Source organism: Lytechinus variegatus, chromosome 13 (assembly GCF_018143015.1).
Source record: "Lytechinus variegatus isolate NC3 chromosome 13, Lvar_3.0, whole genome shotgun sequence".
NCBI lineage: Eukaryota > Metazoa > Echinodermata > Echinoidea > Temnopleuroida > Toxopneustidae > Lytechinus > Lytechinus variegatus.
In genome coordinates, this window is record NC_054752.1 from 23806569 (window position 1) to 23821381 (window position 14813).

The window sequence follows — 14813 nt, forward strand, 5'->3', positions numbered from 1 at the left end:
ATGGGTGGATGGATGGGTGGGTGGGTGGGTGGATGGATGGGTGGGTGGATGGATGGGTGGATGGGTGGGTGGATGGGTGGGTGGGTGGATGGATGGATGGATGGATGGATGGATGGATGGATGGATGGATGGATGGATGGATGGGTGGGTGGATGGATGGATGGGTGGGTGGATGGATGGATGGATGGATGGATGGTGGATGGATAGATGGGTGGGTGGGTGGGTGTGTAAGGTTCAAACCAATATACTTTCTGTAGTCAAGGAGCCAAACAAAAACAAAGTCAAACAGGTTTTATAGGATGACTGGGGATATATATATTCAAGGCTATAAAGATACAAGGCTATAAATATAAAGGTAACAAAAATGTAATATCACAACTTGGACAGAATCAGAAAGCAATCTCAAATTATGTATTAAATAACATTAAATAAAAATAGATCGGTCAGTATCCACAAGGAGAACCAAACAAAATAAAAGGAAGCAGTTTGAGACTTTTTGTCCGGTATGGAGATAACGGTAGCGAAAGAAGTGTAGAATCTCTCCTAAATAAATGTCTCAATCGATGAGGATGATACTTCAACAAGGGATCCAAAATTAATAAAAATACTCCGGATAGCGTCTCTTTTCCAGTGTCGACCAAAACGAATGTGCACGATCAAAAAAATATATATCAGGTAAGCGTCTTACAAGGTATTTTGACTCCACAATAATTCCACAAATAGGCTTTAAAAAATACTCACAATCTGCATAGCGTTTATCAGTGATGTCTTGAAAGGGGTTCCGATTCTGATTATTGGTCAAAATTCTCAATATACGGTTTGTCACAAAACTAAATATTCCACAACTGCCACAATGTGTTCTCTTCTTCTTCACATCAAATCCAACTCTGTCCAATCCTTTTCAAAGCAAAAAAATGTCTCCTCTGTTCCATTCATGTGGCAGCTCTCTATGCCACGTCATAAGTCCTGTTCTCTCTTTTCTACAAAATCCTGACCATTTAGTGTTTCCCTAATTCTACTGCCATACAAAACTAAATTAATAAACTATGCACAACAAAATTTTTCAGTCTGAACAGATCTACACTTACCTACACTGACATTCCATAGACTTTCTGACCATGAGCTTATACTGAGACTAAACTAATTCTATTCTACTATAAACTATGCTGACTCAAATGGGAACACTGCTCAGTGACCGTCTGGGTCAACCACCCTGCCCATAAACCTGTTAACACTAAACATACACACATTCAAGGATAATGTAGAGGGGGAAAGAGAAAGGGAGTGGGGTGAGAGTGTTGCCTACACAAAATATTCTAATCATTATGGAAATGCCTATACTTTACAGGTGGATGGATGGGTTGATGGATGGATGGATGGACGGATGGATGGATGGGTGGGTGGGTGGATGGATGGTTGGATGGATGGATGGATGGATGGATGGATGGATGGATGGATGGATGGATGGATGGGTGGATTGATGGATGGATGGATGGATGGGTGGATAGATGGATGGATCGGTGGATGGATGGTGGGTGGACGGAAGGACGGACGGATGGACGGATAAAAAAACCAGACGATTGCATTCCCCTGAATTGTAGATGAACAGAATTTTTTGAAAGGCACCTTCCAAAATTAGTCTGCCTCAATCCAATATTGACCCACTGAATTTGACCAATGCCTTCTTGATTTGACAAGGGAAGAAGGGCCAAGGCTACAGGAAATGAGACAGGAATACATGCTAGAGCATAGTGTTACCATGGATCCTAGTAGAGTCAATGGTGTTACCATGGTAGAATTGCCAACTTTTGTCTACTTTCCATTTGATCTTCTCCTACATGGTCTAATCTTTGTAATGGTCTAATTGGCATTTGGCACAATTTTTGTGGGGGATGGTCTAATTTCCATTTCTTAACATTTCATCTATTAGATAAACCACCTCCATGTAGTCTGAATAGAATTGAGATGAACTATCCTGAATTTCTTTTTACAAAGTGCAAAATGATATTAGGCAAAGGGGAAATGAGATGGTGCAGGCATTACACTGTTCTCATTTAGCTTGGTGTTAAAATCCAATTGAGATGTAAATAACATTTCATCTAATTGCCACCTACTGTAGTCAAGGCTTATATGAATAGAAATGAGATGAACTGTTGAACCAAATTTGCTTTTGACAAAGGCAAAATGATATTAAGCAAAGTAGAAATGGGATGATCCAGGCAATAACTACATGTACATTTAAGGGCCTTTTCACAAGTGAATCTTGAATCATCATTGTAATGATTTCAATTTGTCTCTGGAATCATCGGACCTTTCACACGCTCACTTGAAAACTGTGATTTGAATTCAAATTCCCGAGCGAAGGCAGTAGTGTCCTTGGTGACATGTTTAATCAAAGCACTGTACAGCAAATATACAAACTACAATGAGGGTTACACTTCGTAATTCCAAAGGTTCTTTATTCCGAAGGTTCGTAATTCCGAAACACGTAAATTGCCTATACCTCGATGTTCGTTAATCTGAAAACATAAAAGGGTTCGTTAATCCGAACATTTGTGGCATTATTCCGAAGGTTAGATAATCTGAAAACGAAATAAGATTTGATGTTCCGAAGGTTAGTTAATCCGAAAACGAAATAAGGTTCGTTCTGAAGGTTCGTTAGTCCGAAAACGCAACAAGGTTCGTTAATCATTTCGTTTTCAGACTAACGATCCTTCAGAATTACGAACCTCATTTCGTTTTTGGATTAATGAACCTTCGGAATTACGAACCTTAGTTTGTTTTGGACTATAAACGAACCTTCAGAATTACGAACCTCATTTCGTTTTCGGACTAACGAACCTTCGGAATTACGAACCTTCGGAAATACGAACCTTCGGAATAACAAAGCTTCGGAATTATGAATGTATGCGACAATGAGTGCATGACTATGGAAGTGCTTGAAAAGAGACATACCAGATGTTTTGGAGGTCAAGCCTTTCACACGCAAAATTTGTACTGTAATTTTGAGTGAAACTTTGAATTCACCTTCGGAGTAGAATTTGTGATTGTGATAATAAAGCGTTCGTAATTGTAGTTTGGTTTCACACGTGCTAAAAATTCATCATTATCCTTATTTTTCACTGGAATCATTATTCATATTATGATTTTACTGTGTGAAAGGGCGGTAAGAGACCTAGAGAGCTGTATAAATTGAAATCCAAAATAAGAAATTGTACTGAAGGTTCAACTGAGAGCAGTATTAAAAAAGAATAGATGTAAACAAGTCAAACCCAACCGTCCCAATTAGATCAAATGGATTCATGAAAATCCAATTCAAAATCTTTAATGATTAAAGATTTAGAATTGGATTTTCTTTCAAACCTCCAGACCTTGATGGATTTTAATAATTCGTCGCACGCACCACGAACCATCCTCTCTGCACACTTCGATGCGTAAGTTAGTTTGGCAGAAAACACATTTAAAGAAAAGCTTTTAAAAAACCAGCAATAAGTGCACCTACAAGGAAAGTAAATTATTTACCGGTGTCTTTGTTCGATAGTTCAGATTCCAAACTTTCATCCCGTATCTTTATATTTTCTTGAAGTGAATTATTTATGCTACAGTGGGCATCGTAACAGAGTGGACGGTTCATGGTGAAATCGCGAGGCGCGATATCTATTCCACGAACCGCCCTATCTGTTATGATGCCCACTGTGGCGTAACTAATTAACTTCAAGAAAATATAAAGATACGGGATGAAACTTTGGAACCTTAACTTTTGAACGAAGACACCAGTAAATAATTTTCTCTCCTTGTAGGTGCGCTTATTGCTGCTTTTAAAAAAGCTTTTCTTTAAATGCATTTTCTGCAAAACCAACTTTCGCATCGAAGTGCGCAGAGAGGATGGTTCGTGATGCGTGACAAATTTATCAGGTATAGATGGTGGACCAACTACATGTAGTAGGCCCATGAAATAGACAATTTGGGATAAGGCAAAGTTGCAATTTACTTCAGAAATTATAGTAGCGAAACATTGGTAGAGACTAGAGAGTAGGTATGTTTTTTCAGTAGTTATTTTTGTTTATTCCTTTCTTATCTAATACAGGTGAGAGTGGCTCAGGGAAGACAGAAGCCTCAAAGATCATCATGAGATACATTGCAGCAGTCACAAATGTGAGTCAACAAGCAGAGGTAGAGAGGTAGGTGTGTTCTATTTACTTTTAACATTCTTAAAGATAAATTCCAGTTGTGGTAACGATCTAAAAATGACTTTTTACAGAATCCAATATAATGACCACCCAAGTGTCTGTTTACATACTGTATATGAATAAAAAAATATGTGTAATTGCTGAGAAATAGGCAAAATAAGTGCGGATTCGGGCACTTCTGTCAGGTCTTTATTCCAGCAATATAATATACACTGTCCCACATGGGCCTATCTGTGTTGGCGATCTTCAGTGTGATTGTTTTTCAGCTTAGATTTTATGATTTCACAAAGTACAGTTTATGTAAAGGCCACCGCACACCTTACGACCCGACCAGTCGCCGACTGGCTTGCGACTGGGTGAGGGGAGATGTGACGTCACAGCTCTGGTCAGCTTGAGCGTCGCAGACCGGTCAGAGACAAGTCGCAAGGAAAATCGGAAGGATTTGACATGTCGAATCCTTATGACTAGATCACAAGCTCAATCCAACCTCCAGCCAATCAGACAGCAGAGTTGCATAACGCGTATTATGATAAACAACATGCATACGCATTAGTAAGCGCAATTTCTCAGATGCTATGCCAAAAAAGCGCATGCGGGAGTCGCAGATCGGATCGCAAGGTGTGCGGTGTCGAGGCTTATGACTGCCTTGCGATTCATCTCACCTCACTCAGTCGCAAGCCAGTTGCCGACCAGTGGGGCCGTAAGTTGTGCGGTGGCCTTAACTGTACCAGATCTAGATCGACGATGATATAGTAATACTTAACCTTGGTTTTACAGACTTTCTCACGAAATCAGTATTTTACTGCGACTACAGTGTACTGTAATTTAGCTTTAAAGTACATTCACAGTCACTTTTCTGGATAAATCCTCCCAGAATCGATTCAGTTGGAACCAGTCCAGAGAAACTGAACGGCCGTAGGTAGATCACTATGGCTGTTCAGTTTCTTCAGAACCTCATGAAATGTACTCATTGTCAACAAAGAATGGAAATCCTTACTAGTACAGTATGTTTTCAGCATGCAATGTTCATGTACATTTACTGTACATGTATAAATATCAGAGATATTTCAATATTGTTTATATCAAAACTATGAAGCCGCAAGTTTACAAGTGGTTTAGAAAAGTTCAAAGTATAATTTGGTTTAGTGGAACTTTTTTTTCATGGAATTGAAACCTCCTCAAGAGGAAATTTCTAAAACAAACACCTCTGAAAGTTTTAATATTGGTTCCTTGAATATGGTTGTGAGGTAGTTTTTACTCTTGCTGTTTATTACAAGTATTTAATAGACAATTTGAAGCTGAAATATTTCCCTCTTCAAGTATACTGGTATTTCATTTCCAATTATTCCTATACATTGTCTTGTTTTAATATATTTAACATACATGTATGCTCTAAGCCCTTGAGTGTTCTTCTGTACATCGAAACATTATTATTTTTGCAGCTTCACAGTTATACATTGTATTATATGCTGAATAGGCCCCAAATTGTTTCCACCTATGTAGGTAGAGATACCAGTCTTTTGATAGGTCATTGTCAGTCAGTCGGCAAGCCCCTGTGTTAATGAGCAAATGGGCAAGATTTATCCAAGTCCTCTCGTGGCTGAATTCATGTCCCTGCAAAATCTGGTGAATTGTGAGCTGCTAAATGTACTTGGCCTATGAAAAGCTGGCTGCTGACCCATCTAAGATACATCTTCTTATACAAATTATATCATATTAAAGCGTAGATCTTCAGCTTTATTATGATCTAAAAATCATTTGTGCTCAAACAGAAATCAAGTGTGAAAACAACAACATTTGTTGCATGAAAAAAATCATTTTGTTTCATGTTTTATATCAAAAGTTTTCCCTATATTACAACATTTTTTTAAAAATTCCAAACACATGACCTGAAAGAATGATTCTTCTTCTTTACAAAGATACCAAAAACATGAAATTTGGTTAATATTTAGAGCAGCAATGGCAGAATAAAAAGAGGTGTTTTGGTTTGCACCAAGCTCATTAATAATGCAAAAACCCTATAGTCATGAATATCACTTGGATAAAAGAAGCTACTTTTTCAGGGCTTGCCGACTGACTGTTGTTAGCCTCTTGTCGAGGCCCTGTCGGCTGCTTTTCGAGCGAACATGGCGAAGCAAGGGAGAGAGCGAAGCAGAGCGCCACAAGACGGCCTTTTGACCTCTGAGCCGAATTTCACCGACTTTCTTTTGTTTTTAATTGTTTTCACCAATATACCAACCAAAAACTGAAAAATCATCCAATGAGAGCGCTGACTGCTATGATGTCATATTGAATATTCATTAGCTCATCTTGAATGGCCTCCTGTGGATTCTTGCCGAAGAGTGACAACGAAATATCAAAGAGAATTGAATATGCCCAAGACGAAACCGCTTTTACATTTCATTGGTTTACTAGGTGACTGGTAATGTCATGACTCATGTTCATTAGGAAGACGTTCCTCATGAATATATAATTCAGTTCAGATGTCATGAGGCCCTGGCTTGCGCCAGTATTCTGATAGCAGGTTTAACTAATCTCAGGATAGCGAAAATACATAAATCACTATTAAACAGTAGAGATATCATACTTCAGCTCACTTGGCTCTCAAATCATTCATCATGATTGTCTAGGAAGTATAAATAGATGATTGTCTTCACCATCGATGAATCAGGAAAGAGCACAGTAAACACAAGAAACATACAACTTAATAGAAATGTTGATACTTTTGGCTTCCCATACTTAAACTACAACTTTAAATCTGAGTTTAAGTTAAACCTGACTTCAGAATACGGGCCATTAAATCTTTAATAAAACAAGCCTATTTTATACATTAAGTTTTGTTTAATATTTTTTTTATCAAAACCTTGTAGAGTAAAAAACATCTTGATCCAATCCAATGCTCTCCTGGAAGCATTCGGGAATGCCAAGACAAACAGGAATGACAACTCCAGCCGCTTTGGCAAGTACATGGATATCAACTTTGACTTCAAAGGAGATCCTATTGGCGGACACATTAACAACTATCTTCTAGAAAAGGTAAATATCATGTTATGGGGAGTGGGGGGTTTCCCCTTTTTACATTATTAAAGTGGACACTATTTGATGCAGGCACTTTCTGTCATGAATCCCTCCCCAACTACAAAAAAGTTATGATGCAGTGGTTTTGAGGTTCAAGTCTTGAACAGTAAAATGTTAAGATTTTTATACAATACTTTTTTTTTCACTTTATGAACTTTAGTTGTTGTTAAACATTTTTACACAAGCATTTCAAAATCTTTTTAAAAAGTTGCAATTGTTTATATTTAGTCTTCAATAAATCAAGCATGGTTGTTTAAACTGTTAAAGGACTAAACAGCATTGTTTAATTTTTAAACAGCTAGTTTTAATGTTTCTCGGAAATTGACATTCAAGGATGGTCTCTTCAGGTGTCAATAGTCTTATCTGATTGATGCACAACTGTAAAATAATTGTTTACACATGGACGCACTAGAGCTTAATAATTAATAGGAAGGAAATAATTATGGTTATTAAGTATTTAATGCTGATGAGAGGAATGATGTGTATTTTTTCTCTTTACTGTACATATTGGCGATCTGAGGTAGCTATCTTTCTTATCTGAAGCTGAGGAATTCATAATATACATGTAGCAAATAGAGTCTACATTTGTTTTCAGATCACCTGTAACCCCCCAAAAAATTCTTTGGTTTACATTTCAACCGCTGAAACAATTGCTGGTATAAACTACAGATATAAATGGCGTGCAGTTTTCTAGGAATTATTAGCCCGAGTGCACAGAAGAAAGAAGTTTAAATCATGCAGAGATAACAATTGGTATCAAAGTAATAGAAAGAAGTGAATGATACTTTTTGTAAAGTTCATTTATCCTCTTGGAATATATGGGAAACTAACGTACCAATTTTACACTATTATTTTAAAAATGAATTTTGAATAATGATATGCATTTCAAAATGACTTTCATAAACATAATGTAATCATTTCTCTGTGTAAGTCCCTTTCTCAGCCCTTAATTTTGTGGCAAATGAAACCATATGTTTCATATCATCTAAGCCACACCTGAAGCAGGCTTCCAGCTCACTGTTCAAACAAATAAAAGACATATTTTGAGATATGACTAAATGCCCACCACTCACATCTTAAAAATGCGGAACTTTGAACCTTCAACGTGTAGTTAATAAATCACTGATAAAACAACACTCACATGAACTATGAAGAGGCTGTGTAGCCAAGGTGATCTGATATTAGAGCATTATCGTTGAAGGGGAATGAAACCTTTGGAACAAGTAGGGTTGTGTGGAAACAGACAAATCAAAGAATAAAAACAAAAAAGTTTGAGAAAAATCGGACAAATAATGAGAAAGTTATGGTCATTTGAATATTGCAATCATTAATGCTATGGAGATTCTCCCACTGGCCATGCAACAAGGATGTGTGATGTCACACGTTAACAACTTTACCTTTGATGGAGTATAAAATACCCTCAAAAGGTCTCTTTTTGATTTTTCTTTTTATGATACAAACTCTTTATCCATGATGTATTCTTTTAAAATCTGTATTACATGCCCTCCTATAGAAAGAACACATGATCTACTGATAGATTTGATAAAAGAGGCATCTTAAGTGAAATATATACTAGAGTAATGGGAGGAGTTGTTCACAAGTGACATCACACATCTTTGTCACATTGCCAATTTGAGGATCATCATAACATTAGTGATCGCAATATTCAAATGCTCATAACTTTCTCATTACAAATGTATGTGTCTGATTTTTCTCAAACTTTCGTTGATCTGTTTATTTTATTTTTCTGTTTTCACACAAGCTACAGTGTCTTGTTCCAAAGGTTTCATTCTCCTTTTAAATCACTAATAGAACTATGAAGAGGCTGTGTAGCCTAGGTGATCTGATATTGGAGCATTATCATTAATCCATTGGATCCCTTGGTTGGAAAGTGATATATATCACAAGTGACAGATGGGGATAATTGGGATTTAAGTGCTAATAGCTGCCATTGATCTCGCAGAGTGAGTGTTAAATGACAACCAATTTGGGAGATAGACTGCCAAGTTCATATGGCGGACAGTCTAAATTGTGCAGGGAGATAGAATTGGCTATTGTGAGAGCTTTTTTCTCTATGATATATATCATTAAAAGATCGACCTCTGAGGAATTCTCGTAAAATTCTCTCATATTTGGAACCGTTAGGTCCAAACTTTGTGTGTTCAATGTACATGTACAGGACGTATCAAAAAAAAGTTTACACTTAGAGAAAAAATCCTGTAAAATTATACTTTTGTAATATCCTGAAGATTTTTCCACATTTTAACATTAGTACATATCCATTTCAGGAAATGACAATAAAACTGTCAAAAAATATTTCCTCTTGAGTGAGCACCACTTACTTTTGAAAAGTTAGTGAAAATGATTTGCGCAGAACTTTGAAAAAGTTATGGGAATAAAAGTAGACCTTAATCATGAAGAACACGTGGGATTTAGCTAGTAAAATTGATTTGAAGATATCTTTTACTTTTTAAACTTGTTTCCTAGACCAAAACACTTTAAAGAATGCATTGCGCCCACCCCACACCCCCACACACCAAGGCCATCGTGATGATATTTGCTTTACACTGAGCTGTGATTTAATTGAAATGGCTTAGGCTTGATTATCATTTTATTAATCATTGTCAAGCTTTGAAAAAGTGTAGAAAACATGTACATATTAAATGAAAAATGAAATGTAAACCTACTTTAAATGATATAAACTGAATGAAAATATGCTGGAGATGTCTGATATAAACTTTTGTTCAGATTTAGTTATGTCCTCAGTCTACAGCTGGCACAAAAATGGTAAAAGTTGTGCTTACTAAGTGTTGAAATTTCAATTTGGGTGGCGAAATTGTAAGAAATTGCTTGAATGTATCCGTTTTATTTCATTTCACTAAAAGTGCAAGGGAAATGTACGAGAAATGTTTTACGGGGTAAGTTTGATTTTGCCCTTTCCCCTTGACAATGCGTGAAAACAAGCATTTCTGTGCAAACAGATTTTATGTGAGCTTTACAAAATTGGACAGTGCTCACTCAAGTGTAACATTCTGTCAAAACTTTTACTTTCATTGGTTAGATGAGACCCAAACCCAAGATTATATGTGAAAAAATTACCCACATGTTGTATACATGTATATCTTAATTCTCAGGGCTTTTTCAAAGTGTTCATTTTTTTTTATATGCACTGTAGTCTCATACAGTTTACATATATTTGCACTAGACGTCTCTCAGCAAAACTGTCAAGTTTATTTGTTGATTACAACAGAGCTATTGCTTGGGAAGGGGACCGCCCCTCACCTCCCTTCCAAAAATGAAGAGAGAGAAAAGTGAAAGGGGGCTCGGGGGGGGGGGGTGAGTAAAGGAAGAAATGGAAAGAAAGATATCGTTATGAATATTTCTTTTTAGTTTTACAAATTATAAATTATGAAGTGAAAATATTCAACACAACTTTTCTTTTCTCAAACTTGAGGTGAGATGTCAAATATGAATTTTGGGTGTGGTTCACGTCTGGTACGGGTATGCAGTTTCAGAGCAGACTGAATACAGACTGAGTCAACGTTTTGCTAATTGCTGCAATCTACATACTGTACATGATCAGTCTCTATGAGCTGATAATTGATCTTGATCTTTGGTCATTGTCATGTCTGTTTCCGTTCAAAGTCTGAACATAACAGCTTTGTTATATCATAAATTAGTGATAGAACATTGTCAATCAAAATGCCATTCTCTTCCAAAGTACATAACATGTGCATCATATCGTTGCACACACCACAAACCGTCCTCTCTGTGCACTTCGATGCGAAAGTTAAGTGCACTGTATCTATTCCACGAACTGTCCTCTCTGTTACGTTGCCCACTGTGGCGTAAATAATTCACTTCAAGAAAATATAAAGATAGGGGATGAAACTCTTTTTAACAAAGACACTGGTAAATAATTTGCTCTCCTAGTAGGTGCACTTATTGCTGGTTTAAAAAAAACTTTTCTTTGAATGCGTTTTCTGCAAAAGTAACTCCTTACAGCTGCTTCCACCCTTCATCTTCCTTCTTCCTTCTTACCGCTGCTTCCACCCTTCATGGCCTTCGTCTTCCTATTTCCTTCTTACCGCTTCTTCCACCCTTCGTCTCTATTTCCTTCTTCCTCCTTACCTAATCTTCCCCCTTGTCTTCCTTCTCCTATTCCTCCTCTTTTCTCCAATGTTCTCCCCCACCTCCTAATTTCCTTTTCTCCTTTTCAATGCCCCCCTTCCTCTTCTCCCTACACCCTTTCCCCTCTCCCTCACCCCCTCTTCTTCCCACTCCTTGCCATCATTTAACCTCTTCATGTTTCTTTCCTTCCTCCTTTCATTCTTCTTAATACCCCATTCCTCTTTCTATCCCTTCTTTCCACTTCCCCTCTTCCCCTTCCCTCTTTTCCCCTTTCTTCCTCCTTCCTCTTCCTTGTCTCCTCATCACCCTCCCTACCCCCTTTTCCCTTCCATACCCTCAACCCCCCCCCCCCCCTTTCCTTCCCCTCCCTACAGTATACTAGTGCCTCTCCATGTCCCCACTTCTCCTCTTCCTAACTTTTCTTATTGATATCATCACACAGATTAATTTCTATCTTCACCAAGCCCTATATAAATTAAATCATCAAGTGAAAATACAATTATGTTTTTTTTCTCTATGTATTATGTTTGATCCTTTCAATAAAAACAAAAATACAAAAAATTAAATCATCAAGAGATTGTGCTCTTTATGCTTTCTTTTCTCTCAAGGGGGATAATTTTTCAAACTAATCCACAATTCACAGTAGACAAGTGCCACTGGAACAGTGGCTGTCACATCGCAAAGTATATTACCTTGTACAGCTTATTAACATTGTATTATTAAACTTGTCCCACCTTTGATTGCATTGTTAAATGCAAACGTGCAGTTGCCATGGTAATCACTAAGGCATATCCAGATCCATTTAGTTGGGATAACTAGTGATACAAGAAAAATTTGAATTAAATTTGTTTCGTTTATTGGATGTATCATGTGAATGTTTTCGTTGATGTTATCGATTCCTCAGATTCTTTTCACAAGCAAATGAAAACTGGCTGTATTTTCTGGGTGGTTCCTAGGCTATTAAAGTGATACAGTATGTGTAAAGTAACTCACCACTTAAGATTCAATCATTCAATTAATATTGTGTTTAATTTATTTGTTTTAAACAAATAAATTAAACACAATATTAATTGAATTCATAATATGAATGTATAGTGTCATGGATGTAAATCAGGCCTCCCATAGGTTCTTTCTGTAATGACAAGACTTCTTCTCCCCCCCCCCCCCTCCACCCCAAGACAAGAATTATATGTCCATTGGCCATTCAATGAACTCAGTGAAAAAGCTATCAATTGTATCTATTGACAGTTACATTTTTATTCTATGATTGTCATTTGATACACTAAAAATATCCATTAATTAATTACTACTAGTCTCACATGCAATATCGAAATGGAAATATTGCTGGAACGATGTCAAATCTGGAATATATTCAGACTGAAGTACATTGCTTGTAAGCCGAGGACATAATTAATTAAGAGAAAGATTGAACTAATCTTGGTTTCTTATCACCGCTAATGTAGGGTATCAATCTTGATCCACCAGAGACTGTCAATTAGCTAATAAGTTAATTAGCCTACATGCGATGCCAGCCAAACGTCTAAATGGGGGAAAAAGTGCAGTTGAAATTTGAAGTTGCACAGATGCATGTATAGTTGTTGCAGTTTCATTTTTTGTTGTTAAAGAGAAATGCCAGTAGTTGCAGTAAACACTGATTTCATGAGAAAGTCTGTAAAACCTGGCTTAATTACAAGTCAGTATATCATCGAGGATCTAGATCTGGTACAGTCACATAAACTGAACTTTGTGAAATCTTGAAATCTATGCTGAAAAATATTCACACTGGAGATCACCAACACAGATAAGCGCACGTGGGACAGTGTATTATTATTGCTTTGAATGTCGTGCCCAACGCTTGACCCAAATCCTGTGCTTATTTGCTAATTTCTCTGTAGTTACACAATATCTTCAAGAATCCTTTGGCACATATATAAAACAGAAACTTTGGTGGTCATTTCATTGGATTCTGTAAGAACTCATTTTGATATCGTTACCAAAACTAGCATTTACCTTTAACATCACACAATTTTGAATCAGTGTAACTGACTGTGGACAGGGTTGAATATTCCCTTTTTCTATTCAGTCTCAAACCAATTATGACCAGATTAAATGGTCATCTGGGAGAAACTTTTATTCTAGTTGTATTTGAATATGTTCTAGTCGAATTTGACTAGAATATAAATCATTTCTGTCTGGAAAATAGTGAAAAAAATTTATAAATAATTTGAAATATCAGTTGCAACCAGCTTACTGATTGAATACTGCTCTCTTATGATAGTACATGCTGTTTTTGAGACAACCTGTTTTTTATAATCAGCTGGTGGGATGCTATCAATTCAATTCATTGGATAAATGATATGGTGCACCATCTATCGGTTGCAGCGAACGAGCAAATTGTCTTAACTTTGCGGTCGACATCGTGTGCAGGAGCAGGCACTACACAGTGCTAGTTTACAGTAATGTGACTTTGATGCTTCAAAATTGAAAACCATATAATGGCAAGATTGTAAATCTCGCTCAGAAATATGCTGGCAAGTCGCATCAGCCATGAGGCGTTGCGAATTTCGGCCTGTCCGCTACTACCAATAGATGGCGTACGGTATTGTAAATCCACTGAATTGAGACAGCTTGCGTATCTTTATGTCATCTTCCTTCTGATCCACTATGAATACTCTTTTCTTATCCCTAAATATTTTCACATCGAACAAGCGACTATGTGTTGTCATACATTTACAAGGCTTCGACGTACCAAATTGCATTACAAGTCCAATGACTTTTATTAATTGCAATTTTATTAGATGATAAACCCATTATGCTAAAAGCATATTGAACTTCAATTGCAACATATTAATATCAATAGGACAGTGAATTAATGAGGCATGTAAAGACCGGTGGGACTTGTGGGATGAGCTATCAATACTGATATATCATGCTTCATTGCATCTAGACCACAAAAGGGGTGTTTACATTCTGAAGCCCCCATTCAGATCTGAAAACTGTGGTGTTAAAACTGACACCAATTGGTGTTAATAGAGGACCAAACCCTGAGGTTTTAAAATATCACCCTAGAGATTGAACATAACACCAAAGAGTGTAAATGTAGCAACCATAGGTGTTGTAATAACACCTATAGCCATAGGTGTAAAATTGACACCACCAATTTAACACCGGTGTAAAATAAATGGTGTGATCCTCTATGTACACCAGTTAACACCACAGTTTTTGCTGCGCATGTTCAGCCTCAGGTAGCAAAGTAGGAAGTCAAATGAAATGCTACATGGAGATCTTGAATGCAATTTAGAAGATGCATTCATTCTTGGAAGGCCCCGTTCAGATCTGATGATTAAACACATGCTCAGGTAGAAAACTAGAAAGTCTAGATGAATTGCTAAATCTGGAATGCAGTATAGAAGG

General features: G+C 37.0%; 1 protein-coding gene across 1 annotated transcript in view; it reads left to right on the forward strand.

Annotated features, from left to right (window-relative positions):
* The window catches only part of LOC121426334 (unconventional myosin-Id-like), a 64356-nt gene that overhangs the window by 18752 nt on the left and 30791 nt on the right, over positions 1-14813 (forward strand). The window contains 2 exon segments of the mRNA XM_041622602.1: positions 4088-4181; positions 7061-7226. Coding sequence (XP_041478536.1) covers positions 4088-4181; positions 7061-7226 — 260 coding nt within the window.